At 36.2% G+C, this 12,167-nt stretch overlaps 1 protein-coding gene across 6 annotated transcripts in view; it reads right to left on the bottom strand.

The window, feature by feature from the left end:
- Positions 1 to 418: 418 nt before the first annotated feature.
- PRUNE2 (prune homolog 2 with BCH domain) overlaps positions 419 to 12,167 on the bottom strand; it is a 160,217-nt gene continuing 148,468 nt past the window's right edge. The window contains exons 16-20 of one of the 6 annotated variants that reach the window (XM_027670698.1): positions 9,768 to 9,866; positions 7,743 to 7,778; positions 7,177 to 7,215; positions 5,605 to 5,652; positions 419 to 3,368 (exon numbers count right to left, since the gene is read on the bottom strand). In XM_027670698.1, coding sequence (XP_027526499.1) covers positions 3,347 to 3,368; positions 5,605 to 5,652; positions 7,177 to 7,215; positions 7,743 to 7,778; positions 9,768 to 9,866 — 244 coding nt within the window. In that variant the 3' untranslated portion in view covers positions 419 to 3,346. The remainder of the gene's footprint in view (positions 3,369 to 5,604; positions 5,653 to 7,176; positions 7,216 to 7,742; positions 7,779 to 9,767; positions 9,867 to 12,167) is intronic. The other 5 variants (XM_027670700.1, XM_027670699.1, XM_027670702.1 and 2 more) reach the window with 5 other exon arrangements.

Genomic DNA, 12,167 nt, shown 5'->3' with positions numbered 1-12,167 from the left:
TCCTTCCTTCACTGCAGTCAATAAAGTTGTTAATCTGCTCAGAATGGTTTCACAGTCAATCTGCCCTGTAGCTTCTGTTTTCTGCCTACTATATGAGATGGACTGAGACTATCTATGCATTTGACCTTCAGATAATAGCATGGACACAAAATAGAAAGCAATGTAAAGAGCTCCTTCTGCTTTGTTTCAGGAAAAATATTCCTAGTATCAACAAAACAAGGATTTGAATACATAGAGACAGAGACTAACAACATGAGACACAAAATTGACTCAGTTTCAATTTCTGGAAGGACAGGTAGGGAATGGAAAGTAAAAGAATATTTGTAACTATGCAAAGAACTGTGATTTAAAACAATCAAGTGTTTCTACACATCCAGGGAATAAAAAAACCCCACAACTTGGAGCTGAAAGGAAATACTTCTAGTAGTTGGTTGCAGTTCTTTATTTGTGATTCATATGTGTATATAACCATACAATGATATTATATATCCTTGTATTGCTTAATCTATAATTTAAGTTAGCATAGGTATTTTAACAAAAAAAATTGCAACTATTCTTTTATATTTGATCTGAGCGCTCTGATACACATTAGAAAAATCCATATATAAAAGCTTTTATCTGTGCAATTATACATACTATATTCCTCTTTCAACAAACTACTGATTTAATAATATTGATACATTATTGTTAGTATAATATAGAATTGCAATATCATAACATTAAAAAACTTTTCAAAATATGTTAATAAGCAAAGATAATCAAACCTTGATCTTGCAATCATTTTTGAACCATCACATTGAGGCCCCATTTTGTTTTAATGTGACATTTGGCTTAAACAAATTCCTTCCATCTCAGGCTGCCACTATTACTCCACCCACATTAATCGTGTTAATTAATATACAGCTTTTCTGTTTAGTAATTTCATACAAAGCCTTTAGAATTAAATTCAACTCTGAACTGACATGCACCACTAAAATCACAAATCTTTTATACCCACTTAGGTCTCAGACAGTGAATAAAGATTTGTGCTAAAGATCTGCTTTGTGGTGAACTTCTCTTTTAGCAAAAACTTCTCCACCTATAGCATAACACAAGTCATCGGGCTCATCCTAGGTGGCCTAAACTACAGGTCTACAAAAGATGCGATTTCATGCTACTAAATGCTTTTAATAGTTTAGATCCTGGTGAAGCTTAATTAGCATCTGGAAGTCAATACAAATATTAATCTGTACATAAAACATTATCCCCAATGTACTAAGTGACAGCACTTTTATAAGGCAGACACAAGCCAGGATTCAAATATCTGAGAAACGGTGGAAACTACCTAATTTAGGGCAAGGTTATAGAGCAGCAACAATGGTCAGCAGGATTAGGTCCTTCCTCTGAAAATTAACAGGAACTGACAGAAAGATGCGATACACAGCAGACTAGCAAGTATGACAGAGATACCACGCACCACCTGTCAGTACAGAGCAAGGACTGAAGAGGGGCAGTTTTTTATGCTGGGCAATAAAAAAGCCTTCTTTTGCTTTTCTAACAATATTTTCAATTTTCATTGCAGTAGCCGAACAACTATGCACACAATGATGGATGCTTGCTTCATTACTTTCAGGCTATCTTGCAAATACAAGATAGAATCTGACAGAGTTGGAAATGTGCAAACCACAGAACAAAACCATCACACTTCTAAATGAAGGACAAAATAGAATTTTCAGTTTAGATCCTACTGAAAAATCAAGGCTCATGTTGCCCTGCCTCTGCTTAAATTTTATTTCCCAAGAAATCTTTCGCTTGTTTTCTCCTTCATTAATAATTCCAGACTGAACGCAGGACTAGAGTTAGAGCACACTTAAAAGGTGCAATTTATCTTGAATAGTTATGTCCAAGGACTTATTTACAGATAAAGTAAAGAATCCACAGACGTAATGCTAGGGTATATGAGAATCTTGTGAAGAAAAGAATATTTCAGAGAGTATGTAATACTATTATTTGCATTAGGACTTCCCAAAAGGCAGGTGAGTCAGGAGGTTTGAAAAGTGCATGCATGTGTTCATTAGGGGAAGAGAAAGCATTAGTCATATTCTTGACTCTTGTCTTTTTCAAGCAAACAGTATTCACTTGATAATTAATCTGCACTCAATGCAAAAGCATGGTCTGAGAAATTGCAGCTACTTTACAGTAAATATGAGGATTTACCGTAGTGACTTTTATGCCAGTACACAGGACAGCAGCAAACAAGAAATGCTTAGGGCTTTTTTTCTTTTTCATGCTTTTACTGCTGTGTTCTGTGACACAGACAATAAACTGCATTGTAAGATTTATTTTTACTTATATTTTAACATGTATTCCTAACAAATGACTGTGACTTGCAACTTTAGATTTACATGTTTAACTTTTGGCTGTTAGTAGAAAATACTATGTGATTCATATTCATAGCATTAATAGCCTTTACAGTTGGAGGCAGAATGTTATTTGAAGGCTCATAACTTAGAAAAAAGGTTCCGGAAAAAGCAGATTTAGAAAACAACAATAAAGTAATGCTCCAAGGATTTTAGAATATATGACAATCATTTACAGGATTAGTTGATTCTTCCTCTGGGAGGTCTATTTGGTGACTCATTATTATTTTTCAGTATATCAGTCTTTTCTCTGACCAAATAAAAAAAGTCATTAGGGTTAAATGAAGATGGAAGGGCTTTTCAGATAGCAAGAAACACAAATGCAAAGCAGGATGAATGCTTTGAGTTGGAAGGGGCCTTAAGAATCACCTAGTTCCAAAACTCTTGCATTGGGCAGGGACATCTTTCACTAGACCAGGTTGCCCAAAGTCTGATCCAACCTGACCTGTCAAATTCAAGGAAGTCCTGCATCATTTCTAGAATTATTTTTAAACAACACAGTTGTTGCTGCTCTGTGACACAAGCAAACTAACATTTATTGTAACAATAACTATTCCACTCAGCTATGCATAAACACTAATATGCTGAAGACAAAAATTAAAAAATCCCCATCCTCATTGACCTGTTCATGAGGCACACTGTTGGTAAAATGGTATCCTTTGAAACAGAAATTGCACGTACACAGAGAAACCAGTGCTAGATGATATAGCTTTCCTAAAGAAAACCATTTCTGAAAAACAACATAAATAACCAGGCCCCCCAAAATTCTGCTGTCTCCATGGCAATAGGACTGGCCCTTTTGGTCTTCTTGAATTGCTGAATGACATGGAAAAATTATGAAGCAAACACAGTTGACCAAATCACTTATTGTACAGCATGGTCGTGAGTGTCTGGGTGATGAAAATCCAAGTGAACCCTCTTCTTCAAATGCCTGGCAAGGATGCTTTTTATTTCAGGGTCATGTCGATGCTATTAATTAAAGACAGAACAACAAAGAATAACAACAAAAAATTAATCAGCGCTATGAAGCATGTGACTGACTAGTCTTTTTCCCAATCCTATGCTCCCGCAAAGTGTTGAGTATCCTCATTTCTCATTTACTTCAATGCAGTGGTGTTCAAAAATTTACACACATTCTATCTACCATCCAGGAAAGTACACACCTTAATAAGTTGCATTACTGTTCTATGGAAATTAATAATTATTTTTCCAGCAATTCCAATATGAAGTAGACACTAGATGTGGGAAGATCTGATGCTGGAATGACACAACAGTGTGGCCCTAAAAATGTTTCTGAGAGTACAGTTTTGCTATTTAGTGCAAAGCACATGTCATCAAATACTTTAGAAGCATTCTTCAAAGTAAAAAGTTGTCATCATAAATGTTGCCTCAAGACAGAATTTTCCTTAAAGAATACATAACTATTTAAAGTTTCCTTTTTATATTTATATAAAAATATTTTATATAAATTGTATAACAGTTTATTTATAAACTGTTACACAATGCACAGGGTTACTTAACTGTGAATTATTTCATAGGGGTTTTTTTAAGTCATGAGGAAGTGCAAGGAGTTGAACAAAATAGAAGACAAGGGAGCATGACAATAGACAAAAGCCTTTGGAATAGGATGAAAAAGACAACAAAAGCAAACTAAGAGCTGGGCAGACTCCAGAGACATTCCAGCAGAAAGCATACGGAAGAAACATCTGTGTAAAACTGCTGTTCTCAGTGTAGACGGATTTACACTAGAAATTCTTTTTCCTGAAGAAGTGACACAAAAAATAAGGGATATGATCACAGGAAAATTACTGTCACTTCTGATGACAGATTCATATTTATGCAGAGAAAATAAATAGCAGGAATTAACATAAATTTGGCCTCAACTATATTTATTTAAAATAAATACAAATTTTTCTCTCATATTGCTTTTTGCTGCTCAGCTTATCTTTTGAGAAAAAGAGAAAAACTGTTCAAGCCACAAAAAGATCAAAATCGTTAAGTTAATAGTCTTTAACATATTATTTTCTGTTCTTATACTTTCAAAAGCAGTCCTCATATTGATTCATTACAGAGTAAAACAGCATCCTAGGAAAAAAAATATGCTCAGAGATATAATGTTAACTGCTCCAGGAATCAGGTATTTAGCTTATGGTTCTAACATATGTATCAGATATGATAATGTGACAGCTTACTAGAGTACTGTTTTATTTTTAAAAACCAAAGCTACATTTTATTTATGCATCTTTTTGCTACATGTACTTCTAATTATTTGCCTGCTTATCAATACTCGTGTTATTGATGGAATCTTACTAAGGAGTCAGGTTTACTATATGATATTCCCTGAACAATATTCCAGGGTGAGACACCACTATATTTCTACACACCAACCAGACGGGTAGGGACAGCCAAGTCCCCAGTCACTCCTCCCCTGTACACACTGGCCAGGAATATACTCTCTGCTGCAATAGCTGGTTCTCCTGACATGCTGTTCTAGCAAGGAACTGTTAGTGCTTGTGTGACACACTACAGCTACAAATACTCTCACTGATGAACAGTAAGAGCAGCGCAGGGTTTTCCATTTTCATGCTTCAGTTACAGTATCAGACAGAGGAGCAGCATACCAGAGGACTGACAAATTCCCATTTCCAAGGGAAACAGTGCAGCTTTGAAAGGAAAAGATGTAAGGATGCTTGAGGTTTAATCAGGAAAATAACTATGAAAGAAGCTGAGAAGCAGAAAAGCAAAGAGAAGGCAGATGATGAGAGCATGGTCCAGAAATCAAAATAAAATACAAGACTTTTTAATCTCTGAATGAGAATGGCAAGCTTACCTTTTTACTTTTAATTGAGGATAAAGCATAGGACCATCTTCACTCTGATCATGCTGCACTTTTTCTACCTGCTTTTCACATAACTTAACCTGAATATCTTCAGACTAGAAATTATATCTGTCTCTGCTTGGAAATGGTCAAGGACACTTCAAACACATGTGCAATGCAATACAAATATAATAAATATTCAGTATACAATTTATAAATTATATAAAATATAAATATAATAAAGCTTCATTGCTTTTTCCTGAATATTACCATAAAAGTATTTAGCTCTCTAATAAGCTTTATGGAGCCTACCCAGCCTCAGTTCCTAGCAGCATGGCTGTAAATTAATGTTAAACTGCAATGACAGTATTAGGCATAAGTTCTTACTCCTGCTCCACTGAAGTCATTTCTGGATCATTTGAGAGGCAGCTAGTTCTGGATACAAGGAAAAAGAGGAGTAAACATTTCTTCTGTGGTTTTTTTGTCTCTTTTTAAATACGACATAAAATTTGGGGATGTAATAACTAACTGTAGTGAAAATCTTTGACAGCACAACACACAAATGTTGTTAAGAATGTAGTGATCTTAGTGATCGCAACACACATTAGTTTGAGTAATAAATTTTTAAGCTATTTCTTTAAGTTGGGGAAGGGAAATGCACTACAGTGACTTCATACATCCAACAGTAACAATAATCAGTGATGCCTCACATGAATACTTACTTCCCCTTTCACTTGCTCTGCTGCAGCCTCTACTATTTTAAATGGACTAACAAGAAAGCAGCTTTCTTCCAGAGAGTTTTCACTGTCATGTATACAATGCATTTGAAAATGTTTGAATAGAAGAGATAGAAGTTGCATTTCAAGGCTGGGTGGGTTTCTTTGTTTAACAAAATATTCAGGTGATATCAAATAACTACTTATGTGAATGTATTGCTTCTGAGGCAATACAGAACTGCTAGAATCAAAAAGCAGTGGCCAGTGATTTGGATATTTCTCTGTGGTTGTTTTAAAAACCAGTCTCCGGAGAACAGGAGGAAAATGTGTACTGCAAAAGAAGAAACAGTAGGAAAAAGTACAGCAAAGCAGAAGCTGTAAGATGAAAATCCTGAAGTGCATAAGTTAAATGGAAAGAGACTGAAAAGAAACTCCAGACCTCAAAATCTTTGGTTACAAAAACCAAAAATGGGAAAATGTTGTACTAGAACCAGTAGACACAGGCTCCTTTTCCAGAATCTTTTCTAAAATACACATATGAAGAAAGCGCACTGGATACTTTCTAAGCTCTTCTCAATGAGTCAAGTCCTTCTAGTTAAGGATTTCTTTGGTACCTTATACCATACTGCCTCAGTGTCAAAGCACATAAACTCATAACTCATAAGGAGTTATGAGTTTAAATTATCTGAGCATCAATTGCCACTGATTTATTAAGTGACCACATACAGTACAATATTATTACCAAGTAGTACAATATTATTATCAAGTATTAATTCCCTGGCCTATCCAGCCAATGCTGGAAAAAAAGGAGAATTTATGTGCCTAACTTAAATGAGAATGAGCTAGACCTAATTTAGTAAATTGTAAAAAAAAAAAAAAATATTAAAAATAACTACTTTTTAAAAACTGACATAACAGATGAAGGGTAGAAAATGTTTAATGATCCATTTTAATGGAGTAAATAAGTGATTTCAGTCATCCCCATGACTACAGAAACAATAATCAAAAAACAGCAAACTTTTTTTATAGCGTAAGGGTGTGATTCTTTCTTACTGAGACCCAGCAGTACAAAAGAAGGCTGCTTTTAGTGAGAGGGGAAGTCAATTTACAAATATGACAACTTACACCGTAATTGAAACTACAAGCTGATCGTTGTACCAAACATATAGTGTACTACTACATTCAAACTATTCCTGTGAAACAAGGAAATATAATGCCAGCATCCAGTTGAAAGCTATCTTACTTAGCTGTTTCTGAAGCTTCCCTCAGCTCTTCATCCAGTCTGCATGAGTAAAAGTTATTGATACAAAGAAACAGAGAAGCAAGCAGAGCATAAGAGAGAAGCAGAGCAATAGCAGAGCAAAGAACAAGTATAGTACATGCTTCTAAAACAGGAACCCAGTATGATTTAGGACACACTGACCCTAAAGCTCCTCAGTTCAATATTTATTCACATTTATCCCTGTGCTCAACTCACCTTAAATTTGTAACTCTTACTGAGCTCATTTGGAGGCAGACAGAGAAGCAGCAGGGGTCTGAGGCATGCCTAGTGGACAGAGCTGAAAGCATTTAGTTGCTCTATCAGATAATATTAAACTAGCTGCAGCCTGGGCCAAGTCAAGGACATTTACAGTTCAGTGAGTTTTATTTGCAAGGGAGGCTGATCTCAACAGCTTGAAGGGGAAAGTAAGATTCCACATCATTGCAAGTCCTCTCTCCTTCAGCTGTTGAGGTCGCCTGCAGGTGAAAGGCTGTCACACAGATTCACTCCGTTATGAGCAGCGGCAGGGGCTAGAAAGCAGGTTTTACCTCATTCTTCTCTTAATACACTTCTCTTCATCATACCTTACAAGATAAGAGTGGACAAAGGAAAAGATGTAAAATATCATATGATCCAGCAAGCACATTGTATCCCACTTCAGTAAAAACTACCAACTAACCACACAACCCAAATCCTATGTACTTTCAACAGGTGGGATTCCTCTTAAGCACAGGTGGTATATTTGTTCTTGCCAATGGAGCAATTATGAAGCCAAAAGACGAAATGTAATTTTCTACAGGAACCTTTCTCAATTTGCAGTAGAAGGGAAACTATCAGCTGAACACTGCTCTCCTCCCTGTGCTATGGGAATAACCACTCACGGTGTCTTGAATGCACAGAGCCACTAAATCTTGTTATCACAGCATCTTGAAAATGCTTGCCACCAATAGGCATAATTGTCACCTTTCGAGTTCTATCTTTTTCAGCAATATCATGATCTCTCCTCCGGCTGCTGATTACATGAAGTAGGCAGTTCCCTAAAATTTCTTCAGTTTTAAGTACTAAAGTTTATTTGGTACTGCTGCTGTGATCTTTTCACCTTTGGTCTGAGAGGTGAATGGACTTCCCAAACACTACAAGGAAGTAAAAATGTGCATAACACAGATGTGTGCTGCTACAGCCTAACAGTAAACACAGCAAGGAAACAGAGACAGAAACTGAGTATCATGTTAAGGTTTCTATCAAAAGGAACTATAAGAAATTAAAATTTTTATAGGAATCAAAAGAGGAAGGGAGAGAGGGAGGGAGGATGAAAAACTGTTAAGGATGTTAAGACATTATGGACATGTCTTTCTCAGTTGACTAACGGTCTCTGTTCCACATTCTTAGCATCACTCCACCTCTGAAAAAGTTACAGCAGCAAATGAAGTTGAGTGAAAGTCTCTATGACCTCTGATTTCACAACTCCAGTTTGCTGCTTTCATAAGTGCCATTGCCAGAACTGAGCTTCCCACTTGCTCTCTGGAATTACACCATTAGCTTGATGAAGAAAATTATGTTGCTTTGCAACTAATGTGAGACAGGTGTGAAAACTCCTGTCTGGGTCGAAGACATCTATGACAGCTCCAAAAGCTGTCACTGAAAAACCATAAGGAAAAGACAATCATACTTGTGTATTTGCTCATCAAATTACTTACTAGAGCAGAATGTTTTGCTGTTCAAAACATTTGATAAAGAGAACAATTAAAAAAAAAAAAACCAAAACAACATCCCTGAACAGGATTATCTATTTAATAGAAACTATATGTGTATTGGCCTTATTAGCCACCAGCGTGCTTGGAACAAATGTGGATAGAGCCTTCTCCAAATCTTCGTTCGTGAAGTCTAGCCATGAATGAATGAATGGATATGAAACCCATGAATTTTTCAATCAATCATGTTTTCTGTCTTGGTATATGATTCCATTTTGTTGTTTTCAGGTCTGAAAAGAAGTCAGCTGGGATGAGAAATAACAATCAACTTCCCACAATTTTTTAATATATACTTTCCTTACTTTACTTTCCTTTTAATAGATACTGCCCTTTAAATGCCTGCATTTAAAAAACTTCTAGACATAAGTAGCAAAAACTGAGAAACTGTCTTTCAGTGGTTCTGGATTTAAACATGACAATCAACAAGATAAGAGAAGGTGAGTGTACGGACTTTCAGTGGTCTCCTATTGAACAGGCTATCTTTTAGTTATTGTTTCAGTTCAAAGCCCTGTATGACTAAAACTTAAAAACACTTTTACTTAAAAAAGTATGGAAAAATATGGCATAGATGACAGCCGTGGAAAGGTTAAACTATTCTCCTACTCCCCAAGGAGTATATATTTATTGTGTTTCGTGTTTCCATTATACAGTGGCTTCCTGCTTCTGAGTTTGACAGTGAAATATTTGTGGAACAACACATAAGCATTTTTAAGAATATCAGGAAAGTGTTTTCTGGTTTTTTTACAGAGTCTTAAACACTATTATTAGTTTGTGGAAATAGTTTCCATTAGAACAAGTACACGCTTACTGTACATCACTTACTTGACAATACTGTCTGGTATTTGCATATATTCCATTGGAATCATCTCACGAAGCTCTGCCAATGTGTTGACGTACTGTATCTTACTGCTGAACTTAGAGCTGAAACACAGAAAAACCCATATTAATTGATTTTGTCCCCCAATCTTTTATGATATATTAAAAATAAATGAAGGCATGTATTAAATAATTAAGCACTTTGATATTCATATTTCAATTAGAGAGCTCAGCTAATCATGACCCTACCTGAATTCTAGTGAGGCTGAAATTGAGTCTAGACCTTTGGCTGTTCCTTTCTTAGACTGAATCACAGTATTTAGGACATTATAAATTGTAATGCCTACCTGTTAGACAATGCAATTAGCTTTACAGTTCGAAGGAGATGTGTTAAAATTCTGAAAAGAATCAAAGCTCTTAGAGAATACTTACATGTAAAAAGAGATGGGAAGCATTCACTTAACATGATCATAATCATCATGATGGTTAACAAGTGATCATGATGACTTAGCATTTCTATTTTTCACTGATTCTGAATCAAACATAATAAAACTGAACTTCCTCATTTGTTCAGATGAGTACAGATATGATTGTCTCTATTCTTACTGCAGAGCCTTCTTATGATGAAATACCTTGTTTATTTCAGCTGTGCTAAATGACTCATTTATTGTGGTTGAAAAATGATCACTTGGAAAAAGGCTAAATTGTCCACAAAACACACTTAGAAACATAAGGCTATTCACTTGCCTAAGTTATTTGATATGTATGAGGTTATGAGAAATCCATCTTTCTCATTTGGCTCATAAAGCAAGGCACACACACTGGAGCAGGCCAATGGTCACATTTAGGATGCAAGCATCACTCACAATCGACCAGTCAAAGCATGACAACATACAGGTAATTCTTAGCATTTTATCCAAAATGTTAATCATAGTCTGCAGCATCAAAACTGCCAGCTAAAGTAACTTGGTAAGCTGCAAGCCAATCAGAAGCTTCTAAAAATGAGGGAGCAGGGCAGATTTAAAAAAATCTTTCAAAGGTTACTTTTTCCCCTTGAGGATTCTCCTGGGTCCACTAACTTCACTACAGTGACTGACTTCTAAGTAATTCCTTCATGTAGAAGTCAGTTTATGGGCCAAAGTAAGTCCTTGTTTCTTTTAGACTTTGGGGAAAACATGCTGCTAATAGTAGTAACTTCCTATTATTTAAATATTTCCATCAAGTGACAAATACGTTTCACAGACACTTATTTTATTAGAAATCTAATTCCTTACCTAACATAGCTCAAATGATTTTTGGTGTGAGCATCTGGTCCTAAAAGAGTACCTAGTATCTCTCTCTGCTACCTCTAGTTCTTTCATTCTGTTTTTTCACACAACTGTTTGTCAGTCAAGATGAGTCCCAGACTCCACCAAATTTGCTTGACAGTTTTTGAGGTAAAATTGAGATAGACTTGAGATTAGCACACCCTCAGTGACTTGACTGTCCCTTGCCATTCTGATGTCTTTCAGGTTCTTAATTTCTACTGGTTTGTTCTGCATCTCAGCTGAAATACAATTAAAATCATGTTGCTCACCCTTAGCTATCTCACTGAAATCTCTGCTTGCCTTGTGACCAACTCATTTCTTACTCCAAAATTCCCACTGTGCCTGTCAGTAAACAGCTTGGGGCTAGCAAACTAAGTTATAGCCATTGGGCTTCAAACTAATCAATGGACTCTCACTTTTCATGCCTCACAAAGTTGTTTACTCAGCTTTCTCATAATGTTCTTCTGTCCTCAGTAAGGGCTCAAATATCTCATGTCATTTTTACAAGTCACACTGGTCATGTGTCCTGCCCACCTTTTTCACCTCTCATTTGTTCTTCATTTTCATCTTGCACAGAGACTCAATCTACTTGGCTGAAATGGAGAAATTTAACTGGTCTCTAGAACCATGTAGTTCAAGACTCAGTAATTCAGTACATTACACAACTGGTGATGAATGAATTGGATACTGCCCCTACTATGGAAGAAACTCTTAAGGCCATACAGCAGGTGAAAATTGGCAAGGCAGCTGGGGTTGATGGAATTCCATCCGAAGTCTGGAAGTATGGGGGCCAAGCACTCCATGCTAAATTCCATGAGTTTGTGGTGTGCTGTTGGGAACTAGGCGAACTACCATCAGACCTTCGTGATGCAGTCATCATCACCTTGTATAAGAAGGGAGATAAATCAGACTGCTCAAACTACCGGGGTATTACTCTGCTCTCCATTGCTAGCAAGATCCTGGCAAGAATACTTTTGAACAGACTAATACTTGCTATAGCAGAAGAAATTCTACCTGAAAGCCAATGTGATTTCAGAGCCAACAGGAGTACCACAGACATGGTATTTGTTCTCAGACAACTGCAAAAGAAGTATAGGGA

This window comes from Neopelma chrysocephalum, unplaced genomic scaffold, assembly GCF_003984885.1.
Source record: "Neopelma chrysocephalum unplaced genomic scaffold, ASM398488v2 Primary Assembly neopelma1_96926, whole genome shotgun sequence".
Taxonomy (NCBI): domain Eukaryota; kingdom Metazoa; phylum Chordata; class Aves; order Passeriformes; family Pipridae; genus Neopelma; species Neopelma chrysocephalum.
This window is presented reverse-complemented; position numbering and strand designations above follow the sequence as displayed.